The sequence below is a fragment of the Medicago sativa genome, chromosome 6, assembly GCF_051527215.1.
Source record: "Medicago sativa cultivar Bolivia chromosome 6, Bolivia_mono, whole genome shotgun sequence".
NCBI classification, from domain to species: domain Eukaryota; kingdom Viridiplantae; phylum Streptophyta; class Magnoliopsida; order Fabales; family Fabaceae; genus Medicago; species Medicago sativa.
Window position 1 is genome coordinate 96457011 of NC_140754.1, and position 27509 is coordinate 96484519.

The 27509-nt window shown below is 32.3% G+C and overlaps 2 protein-coding genes and 1 pseudogene across 3 annotated transcripts; 1 reads left to right on the top strand and 2 right to left on the bottom strand.

Moving 5' to 3' along the window:
* Positions 1-391: 391 nt before the first annotated feature.
* On the bottom strand, positions 392-6950 carry LOC146918601 (uncharacterized; annotated as a pseudogene). The gene is made up of 3 exons (XR_015016278.1): positions 4973-6950; positions 1249-1971; positions 392-1066 (listed from the first exon to the last, which is right to left on the bottom strand). The product of XR_015016278.1 is annotated as an uncharacterized LOC146918601 (transcript).
* A 4548-nt stretch (positions 6951-11498) lies between these two features.
* Positions 11499-14043, bottom strand: LOC146918602 (aspartyl protease APCB1-like). Its single transcript, XM_085720246.1, has 6 exons — positions 13807-14043; positions 13040-13190; positions 12870-12955; positions 12477-12591; positions 12315-12387; positions 11499-11720 (listed from the first exon to the last, which is right to left on the bottom strand). Exons 1-6 carry the CDS (start codon positions 14016-14018, stop codon positions 11587-11589), a joined length of 771 nt encoding a protein of 256 aa, XP_085576372.1. The 5' UTR covers positions 14019-14043; the 3' UTR covers positions 11499-11586.
* Positions 14044-17023: 2980 nt separating this feature from the next.
* On the top strand, positions 17024-18696 carry LOC146918603 (F-box protein CPR1-like). The gene is made up of 2 exons (XM_085720247.1): positions 17024-17206; positions 17292-18696. Exon 2 carries the CDS (start codon positions 17304-17306, stop codon positions 18516-18518), a length of 1215 nt encoding a protein of 404 aa, XP_085576373.1. The 5' UTR covers positions 17024-17206; positions 17292-17303; the 3' UTR covers positions 18519-18696.
* The last annotated feature ends 8813 nt before the right edge of the window (positions 18697-27509 follow it).

Consider the following 27509-nt stretch of genomic DNA (forward strand, 5'->3'; position numbering starts at 1 on the left):
ATTAGATTTTCTCGAGAAAATGCAGCGGAAAATATCCTTTAAGGTGGATACCAAGTTTGCTCTGATACCATGTTAGTAAACATGGCATCCATGGAAGGATAGAGAGAAAACTCAAATAATATTTGTATTGATGATAAAAGTGAATATTACAAATGATGAAGATATCCCACTAATGGGGTTATTACAAGTATATATACCACTACCAACTAGTATCTCTAATATATCTCTTCAATACAACTCAGTTGTCTTTTACAATTTGCAAAGCACGCTATTACTAGAACTCCTAACTACAGCTTATTTGATTCTGAACCCATTTATTTTCTCTTCTATGACTATGACTCTATTAGTTACACAGTAGCAGTACTATGAGTTTCATTCTCTCCAACTCTAACTTCAAGACTAGCCCTTTTGTTTCATTTGTCACCATTATGTATTATTATCAGATAGGACACTCTAAACTTTAGATTTCTTTCCTTTGAAGTTTAAAGTGAATTTTGCACTTTAAAAGATGAAGTTAGGAACTATAACAGTTAGTCCAAAACTCAATTTCCTATTTTGTTACAAATGTGCATTTATTTTATCACATGTTCAAAGGTTATTGATATCCTAGCACTTAATCTTCTAAAGTATACTGAACTTAATTCTGACTGCATAGCTATCATATTGAGTATTCAACCTGCTTTTCCCCTTTCAAATTCTTAAGAAGTGGAGCAGCATCATAGATATCAACAATCTTCTCCACATTGGCGAGTGGATCCTTGCAGTTGCTCAATATCTTCACAACTTCCTTCATTGATGGTCGTCTAGCTGGTAGTGTTGAAGTGCACATAACTCCAAGTTTGATGATGCTGCACATTTCTTTCACATTACTAGGTTCCATAGCATCGTCGTCTAGAAGTTCTTCTATCTCGGTTCCTATCTGAATGTGGCGCCAGCCACGCCCATTCTGCAAGAGACGAGAACTCGTCTCCATGATTTGCTTCTTTTCCTGTTGTCAGTTCCAATAAGACTACACCAAAGTTGTAAACATCTATCTTCTCGTCCACTCGTATTGTTTGAGCATATTCTGCAATTCACGCATGAAATTAACATGGAGATTACATTGATGACAAATGTTGAGATTTAAGATAAGTTAAGATACTCTGATATAATATCTAATATATTATAAACTGAACATAGGAAATAAGTTAAGATACTCTAATATAATATCAAAGATACTATGAAAGATATTATGAGACATTTTTTCACCTGGAGCAATATAGCCGAATGTTCCAGCCACAGCTGACATGGTAGCAAGTTCTTTTGGCTTGACCAATATTCTGGCGAGACCGAAATCAGCAACTTTTGCATTGAATTTCGAATCCAAAAGAATGTTACTTGTTTTCACGTCTCGATGAACAATAGGCGGCGAGCAATCATTATGCATGTAGCACAAACCTTGTGCAGCTCCGATGGCTATATGCAGTCTCCTCAGCCAATCAATTCAAGGATGTTATGATGGACCGTACCTGACACGCCCGGTATCTTACTTTTCTTGTGCAGCCACCTATCAAGGCTTTGATTTTCATGATACTCGTATACAAGTAGTAGAGAATCATCACTTGAGATACAACACATCAACTTCACAATGTTGCTATGCCGAATATTGCTCAGTATTTCAACTTCTGCAAGAACTGAATCCACAAGCTTCTGGTCTAACTTTCTGTTACTTCCCCTTATCTTTTTCACTGCAACATAGCCTAAATCTTCAACAGCAACACGGTACACGGAACCAAATCCACCACTTCCAATGATATTATGTTCTGACATCGACGTCACAATGTTTGATTTTGTGAAACTCAGCCTCTGAAAGGAAGTTAGCTTCCATGTCCTTCTCATTAATCGCTTTCTTTTTCTGTAAAAACTGATCGACAAGAACACCGCAAAGAAAACCGTTAAAGAAGCTACTATAACAAGGATTATTGTAACGCCCTCCTTTTTATTTAATTAAGTTAGAGTCTATTTATGTGATTTATTTAAATATGTGAGGTGTTAGTATTTTATTAAGTGGCATTATTCTATTATTTATTAGAATATGAGAATTATTAGAGTAAGTAGATTTGGAGGTAGTTTTGAGATTAGATGTCTTTTTATGATTTAGTCGATTTATTTTGATGAGTGATATTTTGTTATGTTATATGTTGGTATTTACTAGCATAATATATTTGTTATTTGTTAGAGATATATTTGTTATTTGGTGTAGAAATATATTTGTTATTTGTTAGAGATATATTTGTTATTTGAGAGAGATATATTTAATTTAGAAATAAATAAGATTATGAGGATTATTAGTGTGAGTGGAATTGGGGGTTAGAATAGAAAGAAGAATAAGTTGTTGGGCCTAAATAGATTTGGGAAGAATATTTTAGTATTATAAATAGAGAGGCTTGGGTTAGAAAGAGTTTACCTTAAACCGCTTTTTGGAAAAGAGGAGAACAAGAAAGAAAGAAGAGAAGAGAAAAGTCAAGAGAAGAGGAGAAGACCTTAGGAAAGAAGAACGCTGCTGCTGATTCAGGAATTAATTTAAGGTAAGGGTGAGACTATCTTGCATTAATATTAAGTTGTAAATCATTAGATTACATCTAACAAAGTTGGGGAGAGTTTGTGAGATTAAAAAGATTAGGGTTTTGAGTGAAGAATTGAGGATTAATGGATGAAAATTGTTAGATTGATGTAGAAACTGTGATCAGACCTTAGATAATCCGTAGAATGATTATTGGAATAGTTTTGAAGTTTAAACCATATGATTAGATGAGAAGTCGGTGAGTTTAAGAATTAGGGTTTATGAGCGATTTTGATGATTAGATGATGAAGAACCGTAGAATTGATGAGAGAATCATGAACAGACCTTAGATAATCCATATGATGATTATTGGAAGTAGTTTTGAGGTTAGAACCATGAGATTAGGTGAAACTTGGAGAAAATCTGCATTCTACCCGAATTTTGATATTAAAACTGGTATAGATAGGTGAGGAATTGGTCTTAGGTGTAAACACGAAAGTTGTAGGTATGGATGTTAGCTTTCTAATGCCGTTGGTATCACGTCAAAACGATTTATAAAACTTGAGTTATGGTCAAATTACTGCATATAGGTCACAGTGAATTTTTATGGACTTTCAGCACAACTTTTCCGAATTTAAAATGGAAATTGATATTGATCGGTACAGAATTGGTCTTAGGCGTAAACATGAAAGATTTAGATAATTTTGTTAGCTTTCTAGTGGCTTTGGTTTGACGTGAAAATGATGTTTGATCTTTGAGTTATGATGAAAATACTACAGGGAGGTCTTAGCAAAATTGTACGGTGACAGCATTCTCTGTTTCATGTTTTTGCGTTTTGTTCATATGTTTCTGTTTTGAATTGATCTTTGTTGTAAACATGAAAGTTGTTGATATTTGTGATACCTTTCCAGTAGCTTTGGTTTGACATGAAAATATGTTGTGGATAATTTATTATGTTTTTACAAAGATACATAGTGATTTATTGTTGATGTTTAAATACGATGTTATATGATGTTGTTTATGATTGATGAATATGATGTTTTAAGATGTTGTTTATTATCTTTTGATATTGTTACATTATGATATGACATGAATTATTTATGTGATCCATATGTTGTCAAGATGCTAAGATGTTAAGAAGTTAAGACGTTAAGATGATAAGAGTTGTATGAGTCGGTCTAAATTGTCATGATTTAAGAAGTTGTCCATTTTAATGGAATTGTATAAGATGTTCACGTTGTTGTCCAAGTTGTAGGAAGAATGTGTCGTTGCATAGTTAGTGATGGGGGCGTAATGCCCGACAGGTTCTTTATGACCTTAGCGATGGGGGCTTAATGCCTGACAGGTTATTTATGACCTTATGACCTTAGCGATGGGGGCTTAATGCCTGACAGGTTCTTTATGACCTTAGCGATGGGGGCTTAATGCCCGACGGTCCAAATATGACCTTAGCGAAGGGGGCTTAATGCCCTGGTGGTACCACATGCATATTGAAGTTGTCTAAGTTGTTGTTGAAGTTGTCTAAGTTGTTGTTGAAGTTGTCTAAGCTGTTGTTGAAGTTGTTGTTGCATTGTAGAGTCGTCATAACTTATATTTGATGATGATTTAATGATGATGTTTGTTTAAGAAGTTGATTATGAACTTAATTATGAAGTTGTTTTCGATAAATCATATGCTTTGATAATGATACTTATGTGAAATACATGATGATGCTTATGATTATATTTGGTATTAGATGTTGATGCTTATGATCATTATATGTGTTGATGTTTGTGATTAAAATATGTGTCGATGTTTGTAATTAATATTTGATTATGTATGCTGATGTTTATGATTAGTAATTGATGTTATATGATGATGTTTATGTCTATAATTAAGAGGATATAAAATGAAGTATATGACTAATGTAGGAGATTAATGATGCTAGTTAATGGAGTTTAAAATATATTAATGATGTTTAAGTTGTTGAATGTACTTTATATGATTTATATGTTTAATATTATTGTTTGAGAAATCTCACCCCTTCTGCTGGAAATGTTGCCCTTCGTATGGGTAACTGCAGGTGCTGATGGCTTGTAGGTTGGTTGGCTCAAGTGTCTAGGTGCTCTGATACGTAACGGGATGGGATTTATGAACTATTTTCTATTCCTTTGCGTATTATTTTATGAAGCTTTGATGAACACTGATGACTGTGATTTATGAGACTTTTATAATAAGGCCTGCGTGCCAAAGACTTTTCTTATTGTTGAACTATTTTCCGCTGCAAAGTTTTGAATTACTTATGTTCAATGATTTTGAAGAATAAATTGTTACTTATTCAGTTTATGAGTTTTTAAGAAGTGTAGCATTCCGTTTAAAGTTGTTAAACTCTGATTATATTTAAGAAATTTTTACGTTGGGAAAACGGGGTGTTACAATTATGATCATAGCCTTAGACATAGATGAATCACTTCTTCTCCTTATAGTTCCAGAATTGCACAAGGTAAGGTTTAGTACTAATGTATCAGCACATAGACCAGAATTTCCCAGAAAGCTTCTGTCATACACAGGGTTTTCGAGGTCCCTCGGAATCCTCCCAGTCAAATAATTGGAAGAGAGATTGAGATTTGTGACTCTCATAGGTGCTAGTTGAGGTGGAATTCAGCCCGAGATCTGGTTTTCTGATAAGTCCAACACACTAAGTGCAGGTAACTGACAAATTGTATCAGGTATTTCTCCAGATAATTGATTGTGGCTCAAGTTTAATGTTATTAGAGACTTCCATGATGTTATATCCGATGGAATTTGACCGGTAAGCTGGTTTTGATCGAGTAGAAGAGTTTCTAACCGAGGAAGAGATGTTAACTCTAACAGAATACTTCCATTGGAAAAGTTGTTACTAGCATTGAAGTTCACTACGTTCTTCCAAGAAGAAACTCCATTTGGAATTCTACCAGAAAACCGATTGTAACTTACGGCTAGTATTGAAAGATTCTGAGACAATCTTTCTGGAAGCTCACCGGTGAATTTGTTCTCACTTAACATAATTTGTGAAAAATTCATAGATGTCCATAAACCATTAGGAATGTTACCAGAAAACTCATTATTCTCAACTCTCAGATACTGTAAACAGCTACAACTACCTAAAGTTTTTGGCAACTCGCCGCTAAGATTATTATCATAAGCAGTTAAACCAACTAACCTTCCATGATAGCACAAATTTTCTAGTAACCTTCCATTGAAACTATTAGATGAAATCTGAAAAGTTTCAAGTTTAGAGTACCTACCAAAATCTTGAGGAAGATTACCTGATAAATTGTTCTGAAAAACAATAAAATCAATTAGAGCCGGCAAATGACCGATGCTTTCTGGTACCTCTCCAGATAATTGATTCACAAACAAACTCAAGACGTTTAGATTTTCGAGTTTTCCAAAATCATCTGGTATTTTACCAGTAAGATTATTCATCGAAAGATCCACGCTTGTTAACTCGAACGCTTCAATCACATCAGGTATCTCTCCAGAAAGATTATTCTTGTAAAGATAAACTATGCTCAAATTTTTCAAAGTGAACAAACCATTTGGAATCTTTCCACTCAAAAAATTTCCTGACAAATCCAAGTACTCCAAAGCAATCATTTCACCAATATTTTCAGGAATCTCACCAAACAAGTTAGAGTCATACACATGAAACATCCTTAAATTCTTCAACTTAGTAAAACTAGATGGCAACTTTGTCCTAGGTAGCATACTATTTGAGAACAATAACAATGTTTCAAGATTGAACAAATCACCTATTTCATCAGCAATAGTACCATTAAGAAGACATTGATAAATTTGAAGACTTTTCAAATTCTTCAACTTACTGATACTCATTAGAATATCACCTGAAAAGTTGTTTGCTCCAAGGCTAAGAAACTGCAGACTGGCCAACCGATCGATATCATTAGGAATGTTACCGACAAAGAAGTTCTGTGAAAGATCAAGATGTTCAAGCTTGGAACAATTGTATAAGGATGTTGGAAACTCATTTGGAATATAATTGAGTTGAAAATCAATGTAAGTGAGGTTTTTGAGTTCACATAAGAAAGGTGGTAATGTTTGTGTTATGTTCTTGTTGATCATTAAAAGTGAAGTGACTGAATTCTTTGTGCAAATGATTTCTGGCCATGAACAATGTGATGAAGTGTTTGATTTTGTCCAATGACTAAGGAATGATGGATTTAGAAAATGGTTTTTTATTTTTAATAGGATTTCATGTTCTTGATTGTATAAGTGAGATTGTTGAGAATTTGCATAGGTGAAAATGAGAAAAGAGAGAAGAATGAAGATTTTCATTTTGATACATGGTGGTGTAGATTTACTCATTTGGAAGGTTTTGGTTCACACACACAATATGAGATTTTCATTGGAATGGAGATAATAAATCCATGTGAAAAGAATCTCTTACTAAACAAGTCAAAAAGTCTTTAAAGTTTCAAATCATTTTGATTAGAGAAAATTGTTCTCTAATCAAAATTGTTATAAAATTTTCCTTCAACTTTTAGTCATATAAAATTTTCAATCACTACTTTTGGTCCCTATTTTTAATTAAATTTTTGTATTTTTTTAATGAAATTGCGCAGAAATGTGTCAAATATTCTAAAAAAAATTAGAATTTTTTAACAAAACACAAATTTAATATGAATTTTTAACCGTAAAAAATATAAAAATTCATATTAAATTCATGTTTTGTTAAAAAATTCTAAAACTTTTTTGGAGAGATTCTTATAATATTATGAATTTTTATGGAAAATTTTATTAAAAAATATGAATTGTACATATGAGTTTACTTTAAAAAGGGACCAAAAGTGAAGATGGAAAACTTTTTAGGGACTAAAAGTTGAAAAAAAAAATTTAGAGGGACTAAAACGAAAAGTCGACATATTTATAGGGACCAAAAACATATTTAATCCTTATTATTATTATTATTATTATTATTATTATTATTATTATTATTATTATTTTGAGAGATAACCCTTATTATTATTATTATTATTATTATTATTATTATTATTATTATTATTATTATTATTGCATATTTATTGATTGTATGACAAAAAAGAAATAAAGAAAGAAAAGGAAATAATTTGACAAAAAAGAAAAAGAAAGAAAAGGAAATGACCTTAGCGAGTAGCATCATCACTATCACGACCCTTAAACCCTCGTATCGAGTCGCATAATCATCTTCAACCAACAACACTCCTAAACCCTTCTCTCCTTCAATTCACTCATCATGTTTACTCTTTTTCATGACGTTTCCGCTAAACAGTCCTCTTCCTACGATCCTGCCGGAACGTTTCTTGGTGTTAACTCATCAATCCTTTTCGGATGTAAGAATTATTTCCAACGTGTTGATCCGTAAGCCTGATATGATAATGACACCATCACTCGTCGTTCATGGTGTTGATTCCGTCATTCACTACTCGTCTTATCCGCTGATTGATGCTCTGCGTTCCTATGCTAATTTCACTGCTTGTATGGTATTCCTCTTTTACTTGGTGTACGTACGTGATTAGGAACTATTTTGGGTATTGATTAGGTTTAAATGCTAGGTTAATCGACTTTTTTGTATTTGTAATCATGTGTGTTATGTTTTCGTTGTTTGACTTTAATGTAAAGAATTGATCCACCCTTCAGTTGTTATGCATATTGTAATTGGATCTGGATTTATTTCAATTTTGTGTTTTGAGTTTCTGTTATGTATAGACTGTGTACCTCAATAGCTCTAGAATAGACCATATAATCGACATAGATTATATGCTTACTCATACAGGTCATTGAACAACGCTCAATCTGAATCCTTTCATGATCATATAGTGAATGAGATTTGAAAGTTGTAACCATGATACCTTTTGATTTCTAGCATGGCATTATAGTATGGTTCCATGCGTTTTAGGTGTAATCAGCCATTAAGGCATGTGCAGCTAGCTAAGAAGTATTTTTCCTTTTTCAATGATTAATTCTATTCTATCACGCGAACTCGTCGTAGTTTGTGTGTTAGATTTTCAATCCACTTAATTTCCCATATTCCATGCGCATTTCATTCAAATTCTATTTGAGTACTGCTCCTAGCCAATATTCGTTTCCATAAGTTCATCTACTATCTGTCATAGTAGTGACTTCTCTATGCATGTATTCATGCTTCTTATAGATTAGTCATTTACCTTGTGACCATTTCGATACATCAAAATCCATAAACAACTAAGGTGTTGCAGTCCTGGCGAGTGCTTTAGTTGACATACCAAGCTAACTGCAGTCTGCAAAAGATATATCTGGACGATTATGAGATAGATAGGTCGGTCCGTCTCACGATCAGTATGGTATCTTTCTCTATCAATCACTTCACCAGCATTTGTTAGCTTGCATCTTTGTTAGCTTCAGTACATACTTTCTGTTGTCTATGAGTATACCTTTCTTTAGATCTTGTGAATTCAATCCTTAGGAAACATTTCAGTTGATCCAAATCCTTAATTTCAAACATCCTGATAACTTCTCATTCACGTAGACAATTAGTGTCATCGTTTCTCATTTGGCTGATTGTTTATAAAATATAATTCGGCTAGCTTTGGGTGTATCCATGACTCGTCACCACCACCTTAACCCTCTCATACCTTACTCTAGTCCAGGTGGAAGGTTCATAAAACCATTTTCTTCCCATTAAGAAATTCAGTTTTTTTAGTCTGTTTGATGTAAAGGCCAGTTAAAATTCACTATTGAAGTTAGCAGGCTCAACATTTGACTTATGAATTTATCTAGCAGGGGTTTGATGAACTTCAACAATAGTCTCATATTCCTATATTATGTCAGCTTAGTTGACAAGATATTTAGGAGTAACAACAGTTTCTTCGACATTTAATTAGATAGATCAACAGTAACAACAGGTGGAATAGTCCTGATGATGTGAAGGGCTACGCCCCTGAACATATCAATTATAACGTACTTGTATCAGATTAATTGGTGAAGAAAATCGATACTTTAAGAAATTTGATGGAAGCTGAAATTGAACCTAATGGTGACTTTATTTCGGATCGTTATTTTTTCTTTGTTGTTGGCAAAGCCACCATTTTTGTCGACCTCAAAAGCACTTTGCAGCTTGGTGACACAAAAAAGTAAATTCAATCAATTGATTAGGTCTAGAAAGAGCAATGAGAAATTGGATGGATGTTGATGTCTTTCAACCATAGGCTTTGTTGGGAGCTGAATGCATGGTTTTGTTGTTGATAGTGTGTTTCGTGTCAATGTTATGTTATTTTTTTCTTTCTTTCTTATAAGTAGGAATAGAACTCGATACTAACCACTTGCGCTAGACTATGTGGTGATTCTAAAAACGTGTGTCACATGGTTACAACTCTTAACTATTCGATGATTTAGTTTGGTGATTCTAGGAATCGTATCACCCAGTTATAACTCTCGACTTTTCAATTTATTTTGACGGTTGAGATTGTTTTAATATGTGAGATTGGTTATGAGAAATTGATAATTTGATCTCAAATCAAAGGTTAAGTTTAACCATGGCCTAAAATCGATAGGAAGGATTTTCAAACTTGATATATTTATGATAAAACGAGGATTTGTTGAATATTATAATTTACTGTATCTTTTAAGTTATAATTTAGTATATATATCTTATAATTTAAATAAATATATTGTATTTTCTCTATAAAATATCATATTTATTTGTCAATGCAACCATAGAAGCTACCAATAGTCAATGTGACACATTGTTGGGAATGAATGCATGGTTTTGTTGCAGATAGTGTGTTTATGGTTCATGTTAATGTTAATGTCATTGTTTTTTATGAGTGAGAATATAATTCGGTACACACATTTTACACAACCATTTATGTTAGACTTTGATGATTCTAGAAACTTTTTTTGAGAGATGATTCTAGAAACTTTGTTTTTTTTTTTTGAAGGAGGTTCTAGAAACTTTGTTGTCACGAAGTTAAAGCTCTCAACCATATAAAATATCATATATATATATATATATATATATATATATATATATATATATGTCGTATGTTGTTTTTTTTTTGAAGAAAAATGTCGTATGTTGTTATATATAATGATTGTTGCGGTGTAATATCTCAAATTAGGATTTTTAAATATTTTAATTTATTATTCATTCTATAATTTAAATATATCCAATTTGTTCCTCTTAAACATTATATTTATTTTGTTATAAACTCTTTATCATTTTAATACCAAAAAAGTCTTTATCATTTCAAAACATCTAAAGTCTTTGCTTAAAAAAAAACAAACTAAAGTCCTTTAAATATACCTCTAAATATATGATATGAAGAAAAATATCCGGTTCATTGTCTATGAGCATCATGCTATTTTTTTCTTTTTTCACATTGAGTTATAGCCATCAAAGGGATGTGTGGCTCGTGATCAATATACTTGGCTCATCATCCATATAAAAGTAGGATGGACCAAGAAAGAAGACCCAAGTCATTCATTCGATCAAAACTCTAAAGTAAACACCCGACCTTGATCAAAACTCTAAAGTAAACACCCGACCTTGAGCGAGACATATCGTCTACCGAGATCGAAAAAGTTCCATCCGGGAACAAAAGCCAAAAATAACATCGTCAAATCACTTGACTAACCAAAAAGTGATTCTAAAAGGTTCATACATGGAGCTAAGCAAATGCTAAGAAGATACGACACTATGGTCATTGTCATTGCTACCTAGGGCCATTTATGATTTGAAATGGAACAGTTTACAATGAAAATAAAGCTCATAATGGAAAAAGAATTAAGAAAACAATGAAAACGACATGAAATCCTTAGTTTTGCTTACTTAAAATCACAATTTGTTTTCCTGTCAGTTGGTTAAAGTTGTGAAATGCAAAAGTACTCAACAAAAAAATAAGATAACATACAATGAGTTTCACCGCTAGGCTCTTAAGATAACATAATACGATATTAATTCATTATTCCTCCAAATTCCTACATTATGGCTGTACCTATACACATACTATTTTACACCTGACTGACATCTAAGATTCTGGTGTGAATCATAACATACTATCAGTTAAGAAATTGTGAGTCTTCTTCAACATTCTGCTTGGCATGCCACATTTTGTTCTCTCCCAACCAATTTTCTTGTTCACATTGTCATACACAACCAAATGTCCTCGCAGTGAAATGTCTGCAAAAATTAAATATATTCATAATCAATTAAGAAGAAAAAATGTTCACAAATTAGAAAATAAGGTGCAGAATAAAAAATTTATAAGAAAAATATAGCATGTTGTCAAATAAAAACACAAGTGTATTTTTTTTTTTTTTTGTCTTAACCATCCTGTCCTCTGGAAAAGAGGAAGCTAGTAATATAGAGTTCAGTCAGAAGATAAGTAAAATTTGACCAACGATTGTTTCAGTCAACATTCGAAGGTAGCAAAAATTGGTATACTAATATATATGAATCAAGAGTTAGGTGTAATTAGAGAGCAACAATTAGTAACATTAATATATATGAATCAAAAAGTCATAGAAGTTCCAAAGCTTAATGTAAAATAGCAAGTAACTTAGTAACTTGATTTACTATATAAAGTGACAGAACCTCAATAACACTTAATGAATGGTCTAATCCTAGCTGAGTTACTTATCAACAACACACCAAAAAAGAGTGTATAAAGCATATTATCTTTTTGAAATCCATTCATCAACATAAAAAAAACCTTGTATAAAAACTAGAAGGCACAAGATCATAATAAAGTTTTCCTTGAGGGTGTGAAAGTACCTCCAAGTATAATGGAGGATCCATCATTTACATTGCTACCATCAAGGATAGCTAAGCAAACATTGCCTTTGTTCTGCAGCATAGAAGTTTATTAGAAGGCCTTCCAAGAACAAAAATCATTTGGAAATGGAAATAAAAGTTGTATTAGAAAAAGAGGATTACACTAATGATCAAATAACCCTCCGGCGGTATCCGAAACAATGTGGACAAAATCCACCATTTGTTTCCAAAACGAAGCGTTAATGTCTTGAAGTAATCCTTGACATCTTTGACAGATCTGCATGCATTTAACATGGATTTTAGACCAGTTTTTTTTTTTTTTTTTTCTGTTTTGATAAACAACTTAATTAAGCGCTTATAGCATAAACACTTACCATATAAGTGCTTATACATAAGCTATTTCTATATCAAAAATTAAAGTAAAATCAAACTATTTTCATATAAGTTATAAACTGTTTTCGTAAGCGATCCTAGAGAAATTTATAGATTTAAGCTGAAAACAGCTAGCATTACAAAAACCAAAGACTGAATTTCACCTCCAGCGATTTCCCTTACCTGATTGGGAAATTAGCCTGCCAACAAATTGGCAAAGTTGTATCTGAATCATCTTGAATGAGTCCCAATCCAGAAACTTCTTTAAGCTGCACCATTGTATGCATACTGAATTCATATTCAACATTGGACTAAAAAGAAGTACATAATTTTCCTTAGAAATAAAAACTCACAGAAGAAACAAGATCCAAGTACGCCTCTTTCGGAAAATACGTATAAGAACTGCCACTATCAAAAACCACCTTTCCAACTTTGCTGTTTCCATCAAATCTGAGTAGACGATTTCCGTAGTTTATTCTAAGAATCTCAGTTTGGTATAAATCTCTGTATAGAGAAGAGAATATGTCACATATAAATTATAGATGAATCAGAAGAAACCTCAGAAACAACAAATAACAAGTGCTCCAAACAGAATGTTGGCATTCACAAAAATTTAACAGTAAATTTACAAAAACTTTAAAAACGAAAATTCTCAAACAAAAACAGTATAGAACAATAGTTTTAAGAATCAATGTTGGTATTCTCAAATTGGAGCTTTAGGTCCGATTACTTCATCTGTTTCCTGTTTTCATTTCCACTGATATAATAAAAATTACAAAAGTTTCTAAAAATGCATTTAAAAATAGATTGAATATTTCCGAAAATTCTTAAAAACAGAAGTTTCCACTGATATAATCCCTGTTTTCATTTCAGTATTTTCAGAAATGATTCTCCCTATTTAGCTTTCATCTTCTACGTATCACAAATTCACAACTAAAAAGAAAAAAAAACTCAACCAAATGTTATTCTAGCCATTGACATACAAAGTAAAAATTGAAAACGAAAACGGAAAAATGTTTTAGAAAATAAACAGACCGATATATTGTAGATTTCTCAAACGAAGAAACAAAGTCACTTCATGAAGAGTAAAGAAGCACATTGTCAAGAAACTCCTACTTACGTAGTTTGCGCCATAGGTACCCAAGTCATACCCCAATAAGGCACAAAATCATCACCTAAGAACATGTATCCACCACCAACTCCGTCATTTCCTAAGCAATGACCAACGACATTCTTAATAAGCCCTTTACTTGCCAACTGATAAGGTAGGCCAACTTTCGCTCTGCTCAGTCCCATGATTCCATCTGTTTTTGCCAATGTGTTCAAAAGCATGCCCTCTTGATCATATCCACACCTTAAAACATACACATTGTGTTGAATGGATCAGCACTTTTGTAGAAAATATTGTCTTAAGAACACAAGAATCTAAAGCATACACCTAAGCGGAAAATTTCTTTTCTTTTCCTTCATGGTTGTCTTCTATTATGCACATTTGATTATTATTGCATTTATTAAATATCTTTTAGATAAAAAAATAATCAAATCATATTATTGCAGTTATAATGCATTAATTATATTTTTTTCATACAAATCATACACGAGACAAATCTTTGATATCTATATCTATATCTATATGATATATATTTGAGGGTTTTCCTCAAATTTATTTATGGAAATGTAAACCTCACAACAAATGATCGATACGTGGCACCTGCTATGATTGTTGTTAATAGGGGTTGTTGGAACGTGAATTTGATCGTGTTGGCGGTCGATTCATTCGCCGTATTGAAAAGTGAAGACTTATCTTGGTCAACATATATGGTCTTAAATCCAATTTGATCATTTGAATTCGTTGTTGGTTAATGAATTGTTTTGCTGCTGATAGTGCAGGGAGTTGATGGTACGTGATCCGTTCTGTGTTGACAGTCGGTTCATTTGCCAACTTATTGACCTGTTGGGGCTCGCAAACATCCGTTTGTTAGACTTGAGTAGGGTTGGATCAAGTGTATTGTCGTTGTATTTCCCATTAGGGTTGATTCACTTGGATTCACCGGGTCAGTTCTATGTCCCCAGTTTTTTATTTTATTTTTTCCTTTTTTTAAATAATATATATGAGCATTTGACAAAAGTAGGCTTAGAGTGGGGTGTCAACTTTGTTGGGACGTCCTCTATTCCTTACACGTGTTAGTGGTATTTTTAAATTCATCTTTGTTAGTTCTTGGTTATATTGTTCACATACGCTGGACCGGTCAAAGACCTTAGGACCGATTGTTTAGGCGCAATAAAAAAATACAACCTAAATATCGTATTTGGGAAAATACTCGCAACACACCCCCTCTCAACGAGGGTTGCTCGGAGCAAACAGGACTTGTTCAAAAGAACGGTAACGGAATTTACGCGAAATAAAATAAGATTTAATTAATTAATAGACGAGTAGAGACCAAAACGACGGTTTCCGTCGACTTCCGTCACTAAAGTAAATTGTTGAGCTAACTAAATGGTAACGAGAGAATTAAAACTTCTTGTAGAATTTATCTAATAAGAGATAACGTTTGCTTTCGCAACACGTTGTCAGAATCTTAGACGGGTAACCACCTACTTTGGTAGCGTATAATTATAGTACTAAAAATTTCTTTTTCTAAATTCAATAAACTCTTACTTAGGATTAAAAGATTAACCTCTTCAATCAAAAACTTGATATTTTTCCAAGTCAATATCGTTTTCACTCTTTTTGATGAGTAAACGATATCTCGGTATCTCTACTTTCGTAGTAGATTTTTAATAATTATAAAACAAAATTATTCATAACAATTATTTAAATTCTCGTTACAACGTAATTTACCTGAGTTCCGTCGGTACGACGGAACCTCATTTTGATGAATTGATATTAAAAATAAAAATAAATAAAAGGATGAAACCTGTTAATTGATGGATACTCTAATACTTTAATAAAGCAAACAGTTTTCAATCGTAGCAACAAGGAAAGAAAATAAATAAAACAAACTGTCGTTTTTTTAAGCGTCGTTTAAGAATTTTAGCACAAAAATAGCTAAATGTATTTTTGCAAAAGTTTTTTCTTATTATATCCTTATTTTAATCTAACAAATAAATTCCTATTCTGTTACTAACACTCTATATTTCCAATAAATTTAAATATGTTATTTTTGTCTCGTAACAAACAATTGCTCTCTTCGTCCAACAAATTCCTATTTTTTTGTGCGTTTTATATTTTTCTCATGACAAACAATTGTCAATTTTCTAAATATTGTGCATATCTCTTTAATTATTTTAGGTCAATATAAAAAAACAAACTTTAGTTTTCCAAATATATAGCGTTAATTAATTTTATTGAAAAAGATAAGAGTAACCAAAAAACAAAAATAAAAAATAAAAGTAATTGACAAAGGGTATAATTGACAAATCATACCATTAAAAATGCTAAAACGAAACTTAATTAGGAACGAAAAATTCACTCTAAAACGACACTTAAAAAGGAACGGAGAGAGTAATATTCTAAGTGAATTGAGCCAACTTATAGTCTAGTAGGCTGATTATTAGTTTTCCCAATATTATAGGTGAGATAATAAGCAGCTGAAGTTCAAATAGATTATTTGAAAGAAAATAAATTATTGTCTCATCTTGATCCTCAAAATATAACTCATTTGCAAAGTTGAAAAATAATAATCAAATATCAGCTGCAAAATGCAAATGCTCCAAACGAAATATTCAATCTCATCGAGAAAAGCTCCAAAGGAGAGGATCCTTAAATTAATGACAATCCCCTTTTTATTTTCATAAATGAAGAGGATCCTTAAATTTTTTTTTTTTTTGGGTCTTAGATGAAGTGGTAATCCACTGAATTAAACTCACACACAACTGTGAGGTCCCGAGTTCGAACCCGGGTCACAACGTCTGACCTTGCAATTTCGGCATTTGCCATTTGAGCTAGGACTTTTGGACAAGAGGATCCTTAAATTTATGGCCAAAAGATAATACAATTTATTTTCATATTTCCTATAATTTTGAGAAAAATAAAAAGAAGAGGTTGGACCAAAAGTTAACCTACTAAAAAAACGCTAACATATTTTTTTGAGGCATCTATAAATAAACTACGTACTTTTTTTTTTTTTTTGAAATAATCTACAAACTACGTACTTGAAAACAAGAAACAAATGATAGCCAACTTGTAAACAGCAAACACATGAACTCATAAACAAGAAAAGAAGAGTTGAACCAAAAGATAGTGTTAAATGATACAACAAACAATCCTCCAAAAAAAAAATAATAATAATACAACAAACAAATCGATAACCTACTTATTTTTGACGCATTTATAAACAAATGATTCTTTCTATTAAAAAAAAACAAATGATTCTTAAACAAAAAAAAAAAAACAAACAAATGATGACCAAACAACCGAGTCAAACCCATTTGTTTAACTACTCCGCCAAAAAACACGCTTTTAATCTCATATAGAACAGTTTCGCTCCTTCTAAATCTCATTATTCTTCCCCTTCCTGGTTAGTGTGTTTTTCTTTTTTACTTTTTTTGTGGTTTGATCCAAATTCCTCCTAATTTTAATTCGCTGTTTTGTTTTTTATTTAGCGTTTCATCTTGATGGAGAATAAGAAGAAATCAGTGGGGAAGAATAATGAAAAGGTAAGCAGGTATATACATGATGATATTGTCTTCTCCATTCTATACAAACTGCCTCTTAAGTCTTTAAAGCGATTTGGATGCGTTCGTAAATCATGGTCTCTCTTATTACAAAACACTCCTTTCATGAACTTGTTCCGCAACAATTTCATATCTAACTCTCACCGAGCACCTATCATGCTAAAGGTTTTTGAATCCGAAGAAGATGTTTTGTATTCTTTTTCTGGTCAGAGGTTTGAGAATAAAATCAAATTAGATTGCCCAAATCTATTTGAAGAAGAATTTAGCAATTTTCAGATTTTTGGTCTGGGTAGTAGCGATGGCACTCTTTGTCTCCATGAACTAAGTTCTTGCAAAATTACTTTGTGGAACCCAATTACCAATCTATTAAATCTCATTCCTCCCAGTCCGGTTGAGTCATATGTTCCAGACGCTGTTAAGGATATTTATATCATTATTTCTTGTCTTCATGGCTTTGGTTATGACCGTGGTACATGCGACTATAAGGTCATTCGTCGTGTACACTTTGTAGGTCAAAGCTTTCTAGGTTATGACCTTCGTCCCTACGTGCCATTCGAAGATTTACTTGGAGATACAACTTTAGACCAGGTATGGGAGATATATAGCTTAAGAAGTAATTCATGGAAGAAACTTGATTTTCACATGCCGGGTTATATGTATTGTGACGAGGGCATCCAAGCATACATGGATGGGTTCTGTCATTGGTTGTGCAAAGATAATAGTCCAGTTGGACCATGTTTGGTATCATTTAACTTAAGCAATGAGGTGTTCTTCACAACCCCGATACCCTCGGACGTTGATGATTGTTTTGATGTTAAAGCAAAGTGGATAAACTTGGCGGTGTTAAATGGGTCCATTGCCTTGCTCTCATATAATGAAAAGATTACAACTTTTAACATATCAATTTTGAGCGAACTAGGCGTGAAAGAATCCTGGACAAAACTCTTCGTTATTGGATCGCTGTCTTGCGTTTGGTATCCCATTGGAATGGGGACAAGGGGGGAAATATTCTTCGTAAGAAAAGATGAACAACTAGCTTGGTTTGATTTGAGCACCCAAACGATTGAGGAGCTTGCTTATAATACAATGTGGTTTGATTGTAGGATAATAATTTACAACAAAAGCATATTTCCAATTGGAGGAATAAGTAGTTAATTGTTTTTCTTGTTTTCACAAAGTAGTATATGATTGTGGTTATCACAATTATTGTCAAGTAAACTAGGAAACTAGTTTTTATCTTGCTTTTGCATTTTTATTTTGAATGTTTACTCTCATTTTATTTGCAAACTTGTGTGATTTCTATATCAATAAAAAGATCGATCTCTTGCCTTTACAGATTGATCTTTAGTTTTAATTTTTAAACTTTTGTAGTTTTCAATTGCTTTCTATTACTCGAGACCAGTGACGATGGTTCGCTCACGTTAGGTATAGTTAGTTAGATCATCAATGAGATGAGTTACAAATCTGTTTACTTCTTTAACTCATTCAATTCTTTATATAAACTAATTCTGCTTGTACTTTGATCATTTAAATCAGTCAATCAACGAGATTAAATTCGTTTCATATTGATTTTCTTTCTATGAAGTATGAACCTTGAGTGTTCTTAACTCGCATCACTTTCAACTATGTTTATTGCTTTTTTGTTCAATTTGTTGGTTCCAATAATTGGCTCCAGCAATTAGTTCCAGTTATATTTCCTTTTTTTTCTTATGCTTGGTTTATGTTATATTTTAATTACCATTCTTGCAGTTTTCTCCCGTAGCTCAATGCAGTAATCTCCTCTAAATTCATCTCAGCATTCTGTATTGCAAAACAGTTGTGTAAACAATCCCTCGGGTTCCAAAACCACTCATAATACAAACATGTCGCTATTTTGAGTTTACTCATACTCCAATACCAAGCTAGAACCTTGATATTGTCCACCAAAACCTCTATCTCAACCACACCATTGTCAAAAATAGCCTCATTCCTTCTCTTCCAAATAACCCAAATAAAAGCAAGCCAAATCAAACAAAATCCCCGTCTTACTTTTCTAGATTTAACCTCATGATACCAACATTCAAAGTGAGCAAAAAGATTATGAGGTATTAAGAAATTAAATTGTAACCAAGACATCACTCTTCGCCACACCTCCGTAACCACCTCACAATGCAAGAAAAGATGTAACACCGTTTCTTCCACCCTTCCGCACAACACACAATTTTTCGACTCCTCCCCATTCAAAACTCCTCTAGCCGCTAGATTCACCCTTGTCGGAGTTCTATCAAGTAACGTCATCTAAGCGAAAGCCAATACCTTTGATGGAGCTTGGCATTTCCAAAAGTAACCAAACACCCTCTCCTCACCTTCGGGAATATTATCCTCAATCAAAAACAACCTCTCTCAAGTAGCTTATAACAAGAATTCACCGTAAAACCTCCCCCATCTTCCGGCCTCCAACACCACTCATCTCTCCCTTCTCCCAACACCACACCCTCCAACCTACCCCATACAAAATGATCTCTACGCCACATAAATACCATCTTCTCACACCCTCCGAATAACGACAAACCTCCCCCACACTACTCTCCTTTTGCATTGAAATAGAATAAAGGCGCGGAAAAAGATCAAGGGAATATTGGATCTCCACCTATCCTTGCATTGAAGAATCTAGATTGATTTTATCTAATAAAATAACGAGTGTTTAAAAGATATTGTTCCTAACACCCCTAAAAAAGTAAGAACAAATCATCGATTTTGCCCATAAACTATCAATCTCTCATCAATTTACTTAATAAACTATAAAAATATACTAAATAATCCTTAAACTATACAAAATTTGTCAGTTTAGTCAAGTATATGAAAATCCTTCAAATTAGTCCCTAAATTATACACCCTCCGGTCACTATTATAAGCAATACATTGCATTCTAGATTCATTCATTAAATGATGTATATCTATACTATATATAAAGAAAACTACCCCTTTCAGCACACTTTTGGGTTGGAATTTTCTTTCCAAAAATACCCTTAATTTTAAATACAAATTAATAGCCAATTATAAAATAACACGTGGGTTAATAATCAATGTCACTAATCGTCACCGTTAACTTTCTTTTACCACCGTTAACAACAGATCAAACTCACAAAAAGTTTAAAAATTATATTTGCATTTTTTATGTCTCTTCTCATGAATTCAAATCGATCCAGAATTCATCATAGTACCCTCTGATCACATCTCATCACCTCTAAAAAATTAGAAAGTTCCAAGGCTCACGAACTTGATTAATACTTCTGAAGCACCATTGAATGAAATATCTTTAAGGTCCACTTCATGAATCGAATATCTTTCTGTTTTATCCTTCGAGCAATTTACTTTCCGCCAACATTACAATTCAAGCTTTGTTTTTACTTTTTTTTGTTAGAAGAATGAATGAATCAGAATTTGAGAAAATCAAAGTTGAACAATAATCACTTATGAAAAAAATAATCCAAAGTTTATGTTTTTTCATGCTTTATTTCTCATGAGTTTATGAGTTTTTTTAATTTTTTTTAAACAAAAATAATAGCCAATGAGGATTGGACTATAAATCCTCTAAAAAAAATTAGTAACAAACGTGAGCAAAAAATATTGTTAAAGATTGGACTTTAAATCCTCTAAAAAAAGATTAGTAACAAACATGAGCAAAAAATAATGTTAAAGATTAGACTTTAAATCCTCGAATAAAAGATTAGTAACAAACGTGAGCAAAAAAAAAAAGATCGATTAGTAACAAACTAAGCAAAAAATAATGTTAAAAATTGGACTTTAAATCCTGTAATAAAAATATTAGTAACAAACGCGAGCAAAATATTATGGTTCAAAATCTTTTAGAAAAAGATTTGTTAGCACTATATTAAATGGACTATAAATCCTTTAAAAAAAGATTAGTAACAAAGGTGAGCAAAAAATATTGTTAAAGATTGGACTTTAAATCCTCTAAAAAAATATTAGTAACAAACATGAGCAAAAAATAATGTTAAATATTAGACTTTAAATCCTCTAATAAAAGATTAGTAACAAACGTGAGCAAAAAAAAAAGATTAGTAACAAACATGAGAAAAAAATAATGTTAAAAATTGGACTTTAAATCCTCTGATAAAAATATTAGTAATAAACGTGAGCAAAATATTATGATTCAAAATCTTTTAGAAAAAGATTTGTTAGCACTATATCAAAAATATTAATAAGTAGGGTTCTCACAGTTCATAGTTCGTTCCCGCATTGTTTAGTTTTTCTCAACCTCTCTCCGCCCTCTGCATCAGAATTCAGAATTAACCTGTAAGTTTTTTTTCTTTTTCTTTCATGTTACAACTAATCAAAGTTGATTAATTTTATGGATTATTTGACTTTGCTGGTTTATAAGTGATTATACAAACTATGATAGTGTGCTTTTTTTTTTTTATCTATAAACACACCTTTGGGTTGGACTTTTCTTTCCAAAAATGCCCTTAATTTTAAATACAAATAGCCAATTATAAAATAATACGTGGATTAGTAATCCATGTCACTAATCGTCACCGTTAACCCTCTTTTACCTCTGTTAACCAAAGATCAAACTCACAAAAAAACTAGCACAAAACAACAACTCATGTTACTTTTTTATCAGCCGCTTTTATGTTGTACATCTGTGTTGTTCCCCTCTTTACAACCGACAAAGATTGTCATGTATTTTCATATACCTTCCACAAAAAACAGTATTCCATATTATTTTATTGAAATAAATTACTCATCCTTAGTCTTTGATCAATTGTAACAAACGTGAGTAAAAAATAATGGAAAAGATTGAATTTTAAATCCTCTAAAAAAAAAAGATTAGTAACAAACGTGAGCAAAAAATAATGTTAAAGATTGGACTTTAAATCCTCTAAAATCCTCTAAAAAAAGATTAGTAACAAACGTGAGCAAAAAATAATGTTAAAGATTGGACTTTAAATCCTCAAAAAAAAGATTAGTAACAAACGTGAGAAAAAAAATAATGTTAAAGATTGAACTTTAAATACTCTAAAAAAATATTAGTAACAAACGTGAGCAAAAAATAATGTTAAAGATTGAACTTTAAATTCTCTGGAAAAAAATATTAGTAACAAACGTGAGTAAAATATTATGTTAAAGATCGGACTTTAAATTCTCTAAAAAAATATTAGTAACAAATGTGAGCAAAAATTAATGTTAAAGGGCAGACCATTCCCAATGTCGGAATCTATCTTCCACGACATGTTTTCAGTCATGGTCAATTATATGTAGCTTTATCGAGAGGAGTTTCTCAAAATTCAACGAAAGTTCTCATTAATGAAGGGAAAATAGAAGGAGAAGATGGATACTTTATGAAAAATGTAGTTTTTAAAGATATTTTTTTATCGCAATCATAACAGTGTTTCTTTTACATAAAATGTCATTTATACATTTATGTTATGATGATACTAATTACTATTAGAATAAACAATAAAAGATCATTATTTTTTCGTTATTTTATATGCAGACAAACTAAAATATGTTGAGTTCATAAATAATTGTTATATAACTTGACAATATTTTGTTTATAAATCAATATATCAATAATTTCCATTAATATTTAAAAAATTAAAAAATTTAATCAAAATTATACAAACAAACATAATAAAATAATCACATGTGTTTGCGCAATAGAAAGAGCGGACAGACGGGCACGATAGTGCCCGTCTTTCCGCTAGTGGTATATAATAAATACCATACACATAATTAATTGAATGGATTTAAAATGCAAAGTTTTGCTTATAATAGTGACCGGAGGGTGTACATCATATACATCATCTAAATGCGAGGGACTAAATTGATGAATTTTATATAATTCAAGGACTATTTAGTATATTTTTTATAGTTTATATGGTAAGATGTTGATAGTTCAGGGATTAAATTGATGATTTATTAAAAAAAATAATGTATCCATCATAAACTGGTTAGGGTTTTGGGTTACCAGAAGAAAAGAATAAGAAACCACAAGTCTCAGCGCTTGTTTCAAATCCACAAACTGGTTAGGGTTTTGGGTTACCATTCCAAAATCAAAACCCTAACACTTCAAAATCGAATCAATGGAGAAGAAGAAATCAGTGTCTGTGAAAAATAAGAATGAAATTGTGAGTACCTATATACCTGATGATATTTCCTTCTCCATTTTATCAAAACTTCCTCTTAAATCTTTTAAACGATTTGAATCCGTTCGCAAATCATGGTCTCTCTTGTCTCAAAATACTCATTTCATGAACATGTTCCGCAACAATTTCTTATCGTCTAATTCTCATTATGACGGAGCATCTCTATTCTTAAAGGTTATATTCTGGCGAGATATGAGCCAGATGCAAGTTTTGTATCTTTCTGGTCACAGGTTTCAGAATATGCTCAAATTTGATTTCTCAAATCCATTTAACTATAAAAGATATTTTCAAATTTTTGGTTTTAGTAGTATTGCTGGCATACTCTCGCTCCATCAACAAAGTAGATACAAACATCATTTGTGGCATCGACCTACCCAGAAATTCAAGATCCTTCCTCCCAGTCCGTTTGAGTCTTATATTAATTCCAGATGATGTTAAGCGTTCTTATAACATTGTGTGTTATCTTGATGGATTTGGTTATGATTCTGTTACAAGTAATTATAAGGTCATTTGTTATATTTTCTTTCCACCCAAACAATGATTATAAGCGCTACAGATGTCTCAGAAATAAATATTTTGAACCCTTATGGGCAGTGGCGGAGCTAGAAATAATACTCAGGGTGGGCCAATTCTATTAAGATATATAATACTTTAAAGCAATATTTGAAGATAGAAGATTGTTACTGCGGTGGCAAGGAAGTCCTTTTGTCAACCAGCATGGGCCGGTTCGAACCTGATTGATGAGGGTTTTGTTTTTTGATAAATTTTTAAAAAATACGAATACTGAATTACAAAAGGTCCAAGCACAGGAAAGCAAATATCAGATTAGTTTTTGTTTGGTTCACCTCTCAGCATTTTTCTCTAGCTTTATAGTAGCACTCTTCCTATCTTGGATACTTGCAGTAGCTTCATTTTCAATCATGATGATCATGCCAGCCACTCATATTTGCAAAGGTTGTAAAAGAGCCGAGTGGTAAAATGAACTGTATATATAGCAGTACAAGAAATCTCATTTGTTTGAACTGTTTATTTGTATAAGGGTAAGAAGCAAACTTTGAAAAGGTTTTGCTCAGCTTTTGAAACATGTATGGAGCTTGGCATAAAGCAATGTCAAACAAAGGGAGTGGTTACTCGAAGTTTAGGGAGTGTTCTGGTCAGGACCAAAGGAGAAAAGGGTGGCAATGTGTTTTGTGCTGAAATATGTATTATTTGGAGAGGATTGTAAGTATCTTCAACAATTTTTTTTTCCCTTTTTTGTTACAATTTTCTTGCCAAGTTAAAACAAATGTTTCAAGCTCTAAGGTAAAAACTCTTGTAAAAACATGTTCACAATATTGATTTCATTTCGCAGAATTTTGACTTGAATTTACTATATATGCACCACCAAATCTAGCCTCATTTAAGAGGCATAACTAGCCGCTACTCGAATTTTCAAGATTATTGACAGAAAGCATATATGTTGACTTTAGTTACCCTTCACGGCCAGATATAGTGATTCTCCAGGGACTCAATCTTAAAGTTCAGGCATGTAAAACAATAGGACTAGTTGGACGAAGTGGTTCTGAAAAATCCAAAGGTTCGATTGTTATTTGTTATTTTGTTTGTTCTATTTGTAGTATATATGCTACTATCACTTACTATCATCTTCTTGATTACTAGCTGAACTACCATCATCTACTATCACTGCCACCACACTTGTCTTCATGTTTAAATTTATGCTTTAAAATCCACTTCACCATTCTCCTGATGTAGTTTCCTCATCACAATATTATGTTGTTCCTTCCTTATATCGTTCTTTTCACACAACCACCATTCTATTCATTCAAATTCATAATAATTTCCATGCAAAACAATTCAAATTATTGGACATACATGTTAATTGTTAAATAAGATCAAACATAATTATTCCTCAAACAGAATCAACAAAATGTTCTTATTTCTTTTCAATTCCATACTCCTAACCATAATTTTCAACATCAAGCATGGATATATAAATCAGAGGTGTACAAGATGACACCAATAAACATGAAAAAATTATTCATTACATAACATCTTAATATCAATATCTCTTGCAGTTAAACACGTAAATAACACAATAATAACGATATAAATTATTCGCAAAATAAGTCCTAAAACTATTGGGAAAAAAGAGATTTTTCCATTGTCCTTCTCCTCATAAATCATTCTTGAAGCAGGTGATAGATGGAATCTTAGAGTAGTCCATGAGATGTTTTATCCCATGAACAACGAGTGATGGTGTAATGAGAAGATTAGGCTTTGTAATCAAGACATTGGATAGTGTTAAGTTAGAAGGGGATTTGTATGTTAAATATATGAATGTACTAGGCATTACGGTTGGAATTGGGGAATTTTGAGGGAACTGAAGTAGAGAAATGAAGGGGAGCTTCATTGGAATGACATGGTATGAGAGAAGATAACGTTCCCTAATGGCAATTTTTGTGTTGTTTTCTTGCGGCAGAAGCAACATCATTGGAAGTGTGGAGTTCGATACAATTCCCAACCAATCAGAGATTGTAGTTTCATGTACAGAAGCTACCAATAGATTGTATAACTGCCTGTTCACATCCATTGCTTCAGTTGGCGCCGGTGGCAACGCAGGAAGAGGGAATGAATGAGACGGATAAGCAAAGGATGGTTGTGAACAGGCAATTATAAAATATATTGGTATCTCTCAAACGAGGACGTTCTCATGGAATCTCTCTCTCTCTCTCTCTCTCTCTAGAATGCATGAAACATTTAGAGAGAGATTTTTTATTTTTTTTTTAGAGTTGGAAGGCAAAGAAGTTAGAAAGAGAGAGTAGCTAGAAGGAGAGATAATGGTTCCCAATGTAGGGTGTGAAGTTTCTATATAAATAAATGAAATGAAAGAAATGCATATGCAAAGCTTGAAAAGAGTAGTTGAGACACACCTGTCAACAAATTTGTGCACACGATTTCAACGCTACAAGAGTAGTTGAGAAATGAGTTCTTCAATTTCTTTATTCTATTTTTTTTTCTCTCTAAATAAGCATACTCTAGAAGTAGCTAACAAAAAAGAACATAATCTACCTATATTATTGGGTTAGGGTCTACTTCTTCAAGATACGAAGTGTATTGGATCAGCTAGATGTCTAATAAAGCTAGACAGATTATGTCAAAGTCCAAAATCAACAAGGCAAGAAAAAACGAGGGAGCGCGCGAAGTTCTGTGCAGTAATCTGCACAGGAGTATACCCTGTCTCCATCTCCACTGTCCACACAATCACCAACGGCCTTTTAAGAAGACTGCACTTTACGGAGACCATTAGCGTCTTGTGTAACACCCTTGAACCCCACAAGTAATATTTAATGCAAATATAACAATTAATCACGAATATCTAAGGTGCTACATCATTATTTTCTCAAAATATGCATAATTCGATTTTCATCAAAGTTTTGCAACGGAATAAAAACAAGATCTCAAGATATCTTAGAATCTCAACACATGTCTCAATTCTCGATAATACATAAACATTAGGGTTCTCAGCATAATCCAAAAGTAATAAACATAAAACTCCTGACAAGGTCCTAATCACAGCCTACAACTAGACTCCAAGCAAGTAAGAAAAACGAGGAAGCGTCAAGCTAAGCCTCGGGAACTCACGCCGTCCTAAGCGTCTTCAAACCTGCACGTCTACACCATTTTTCAATGGAGAGACGGTCAAACAACCACCGGGGGGTAAGATAAATATTCGACATAAAAAAATATAAGCACAAGTATAGCATTCTAGAATTCAAGTACCACCTTTACACATATTCATCATTCCTAAGATAGTAACATCATATACATATTCTCTTCAATTCAATCATAATACTGTTGTTTAATTATAGATAAGATTATCTCTATAAATAATAACCAATATATATAAATAAAGGAATCAATCAAATATAAACAAAAGAGAGATTAATAAACTTATCTTGTTGAATTCGATCACCGACCACAACTCTATCAACAC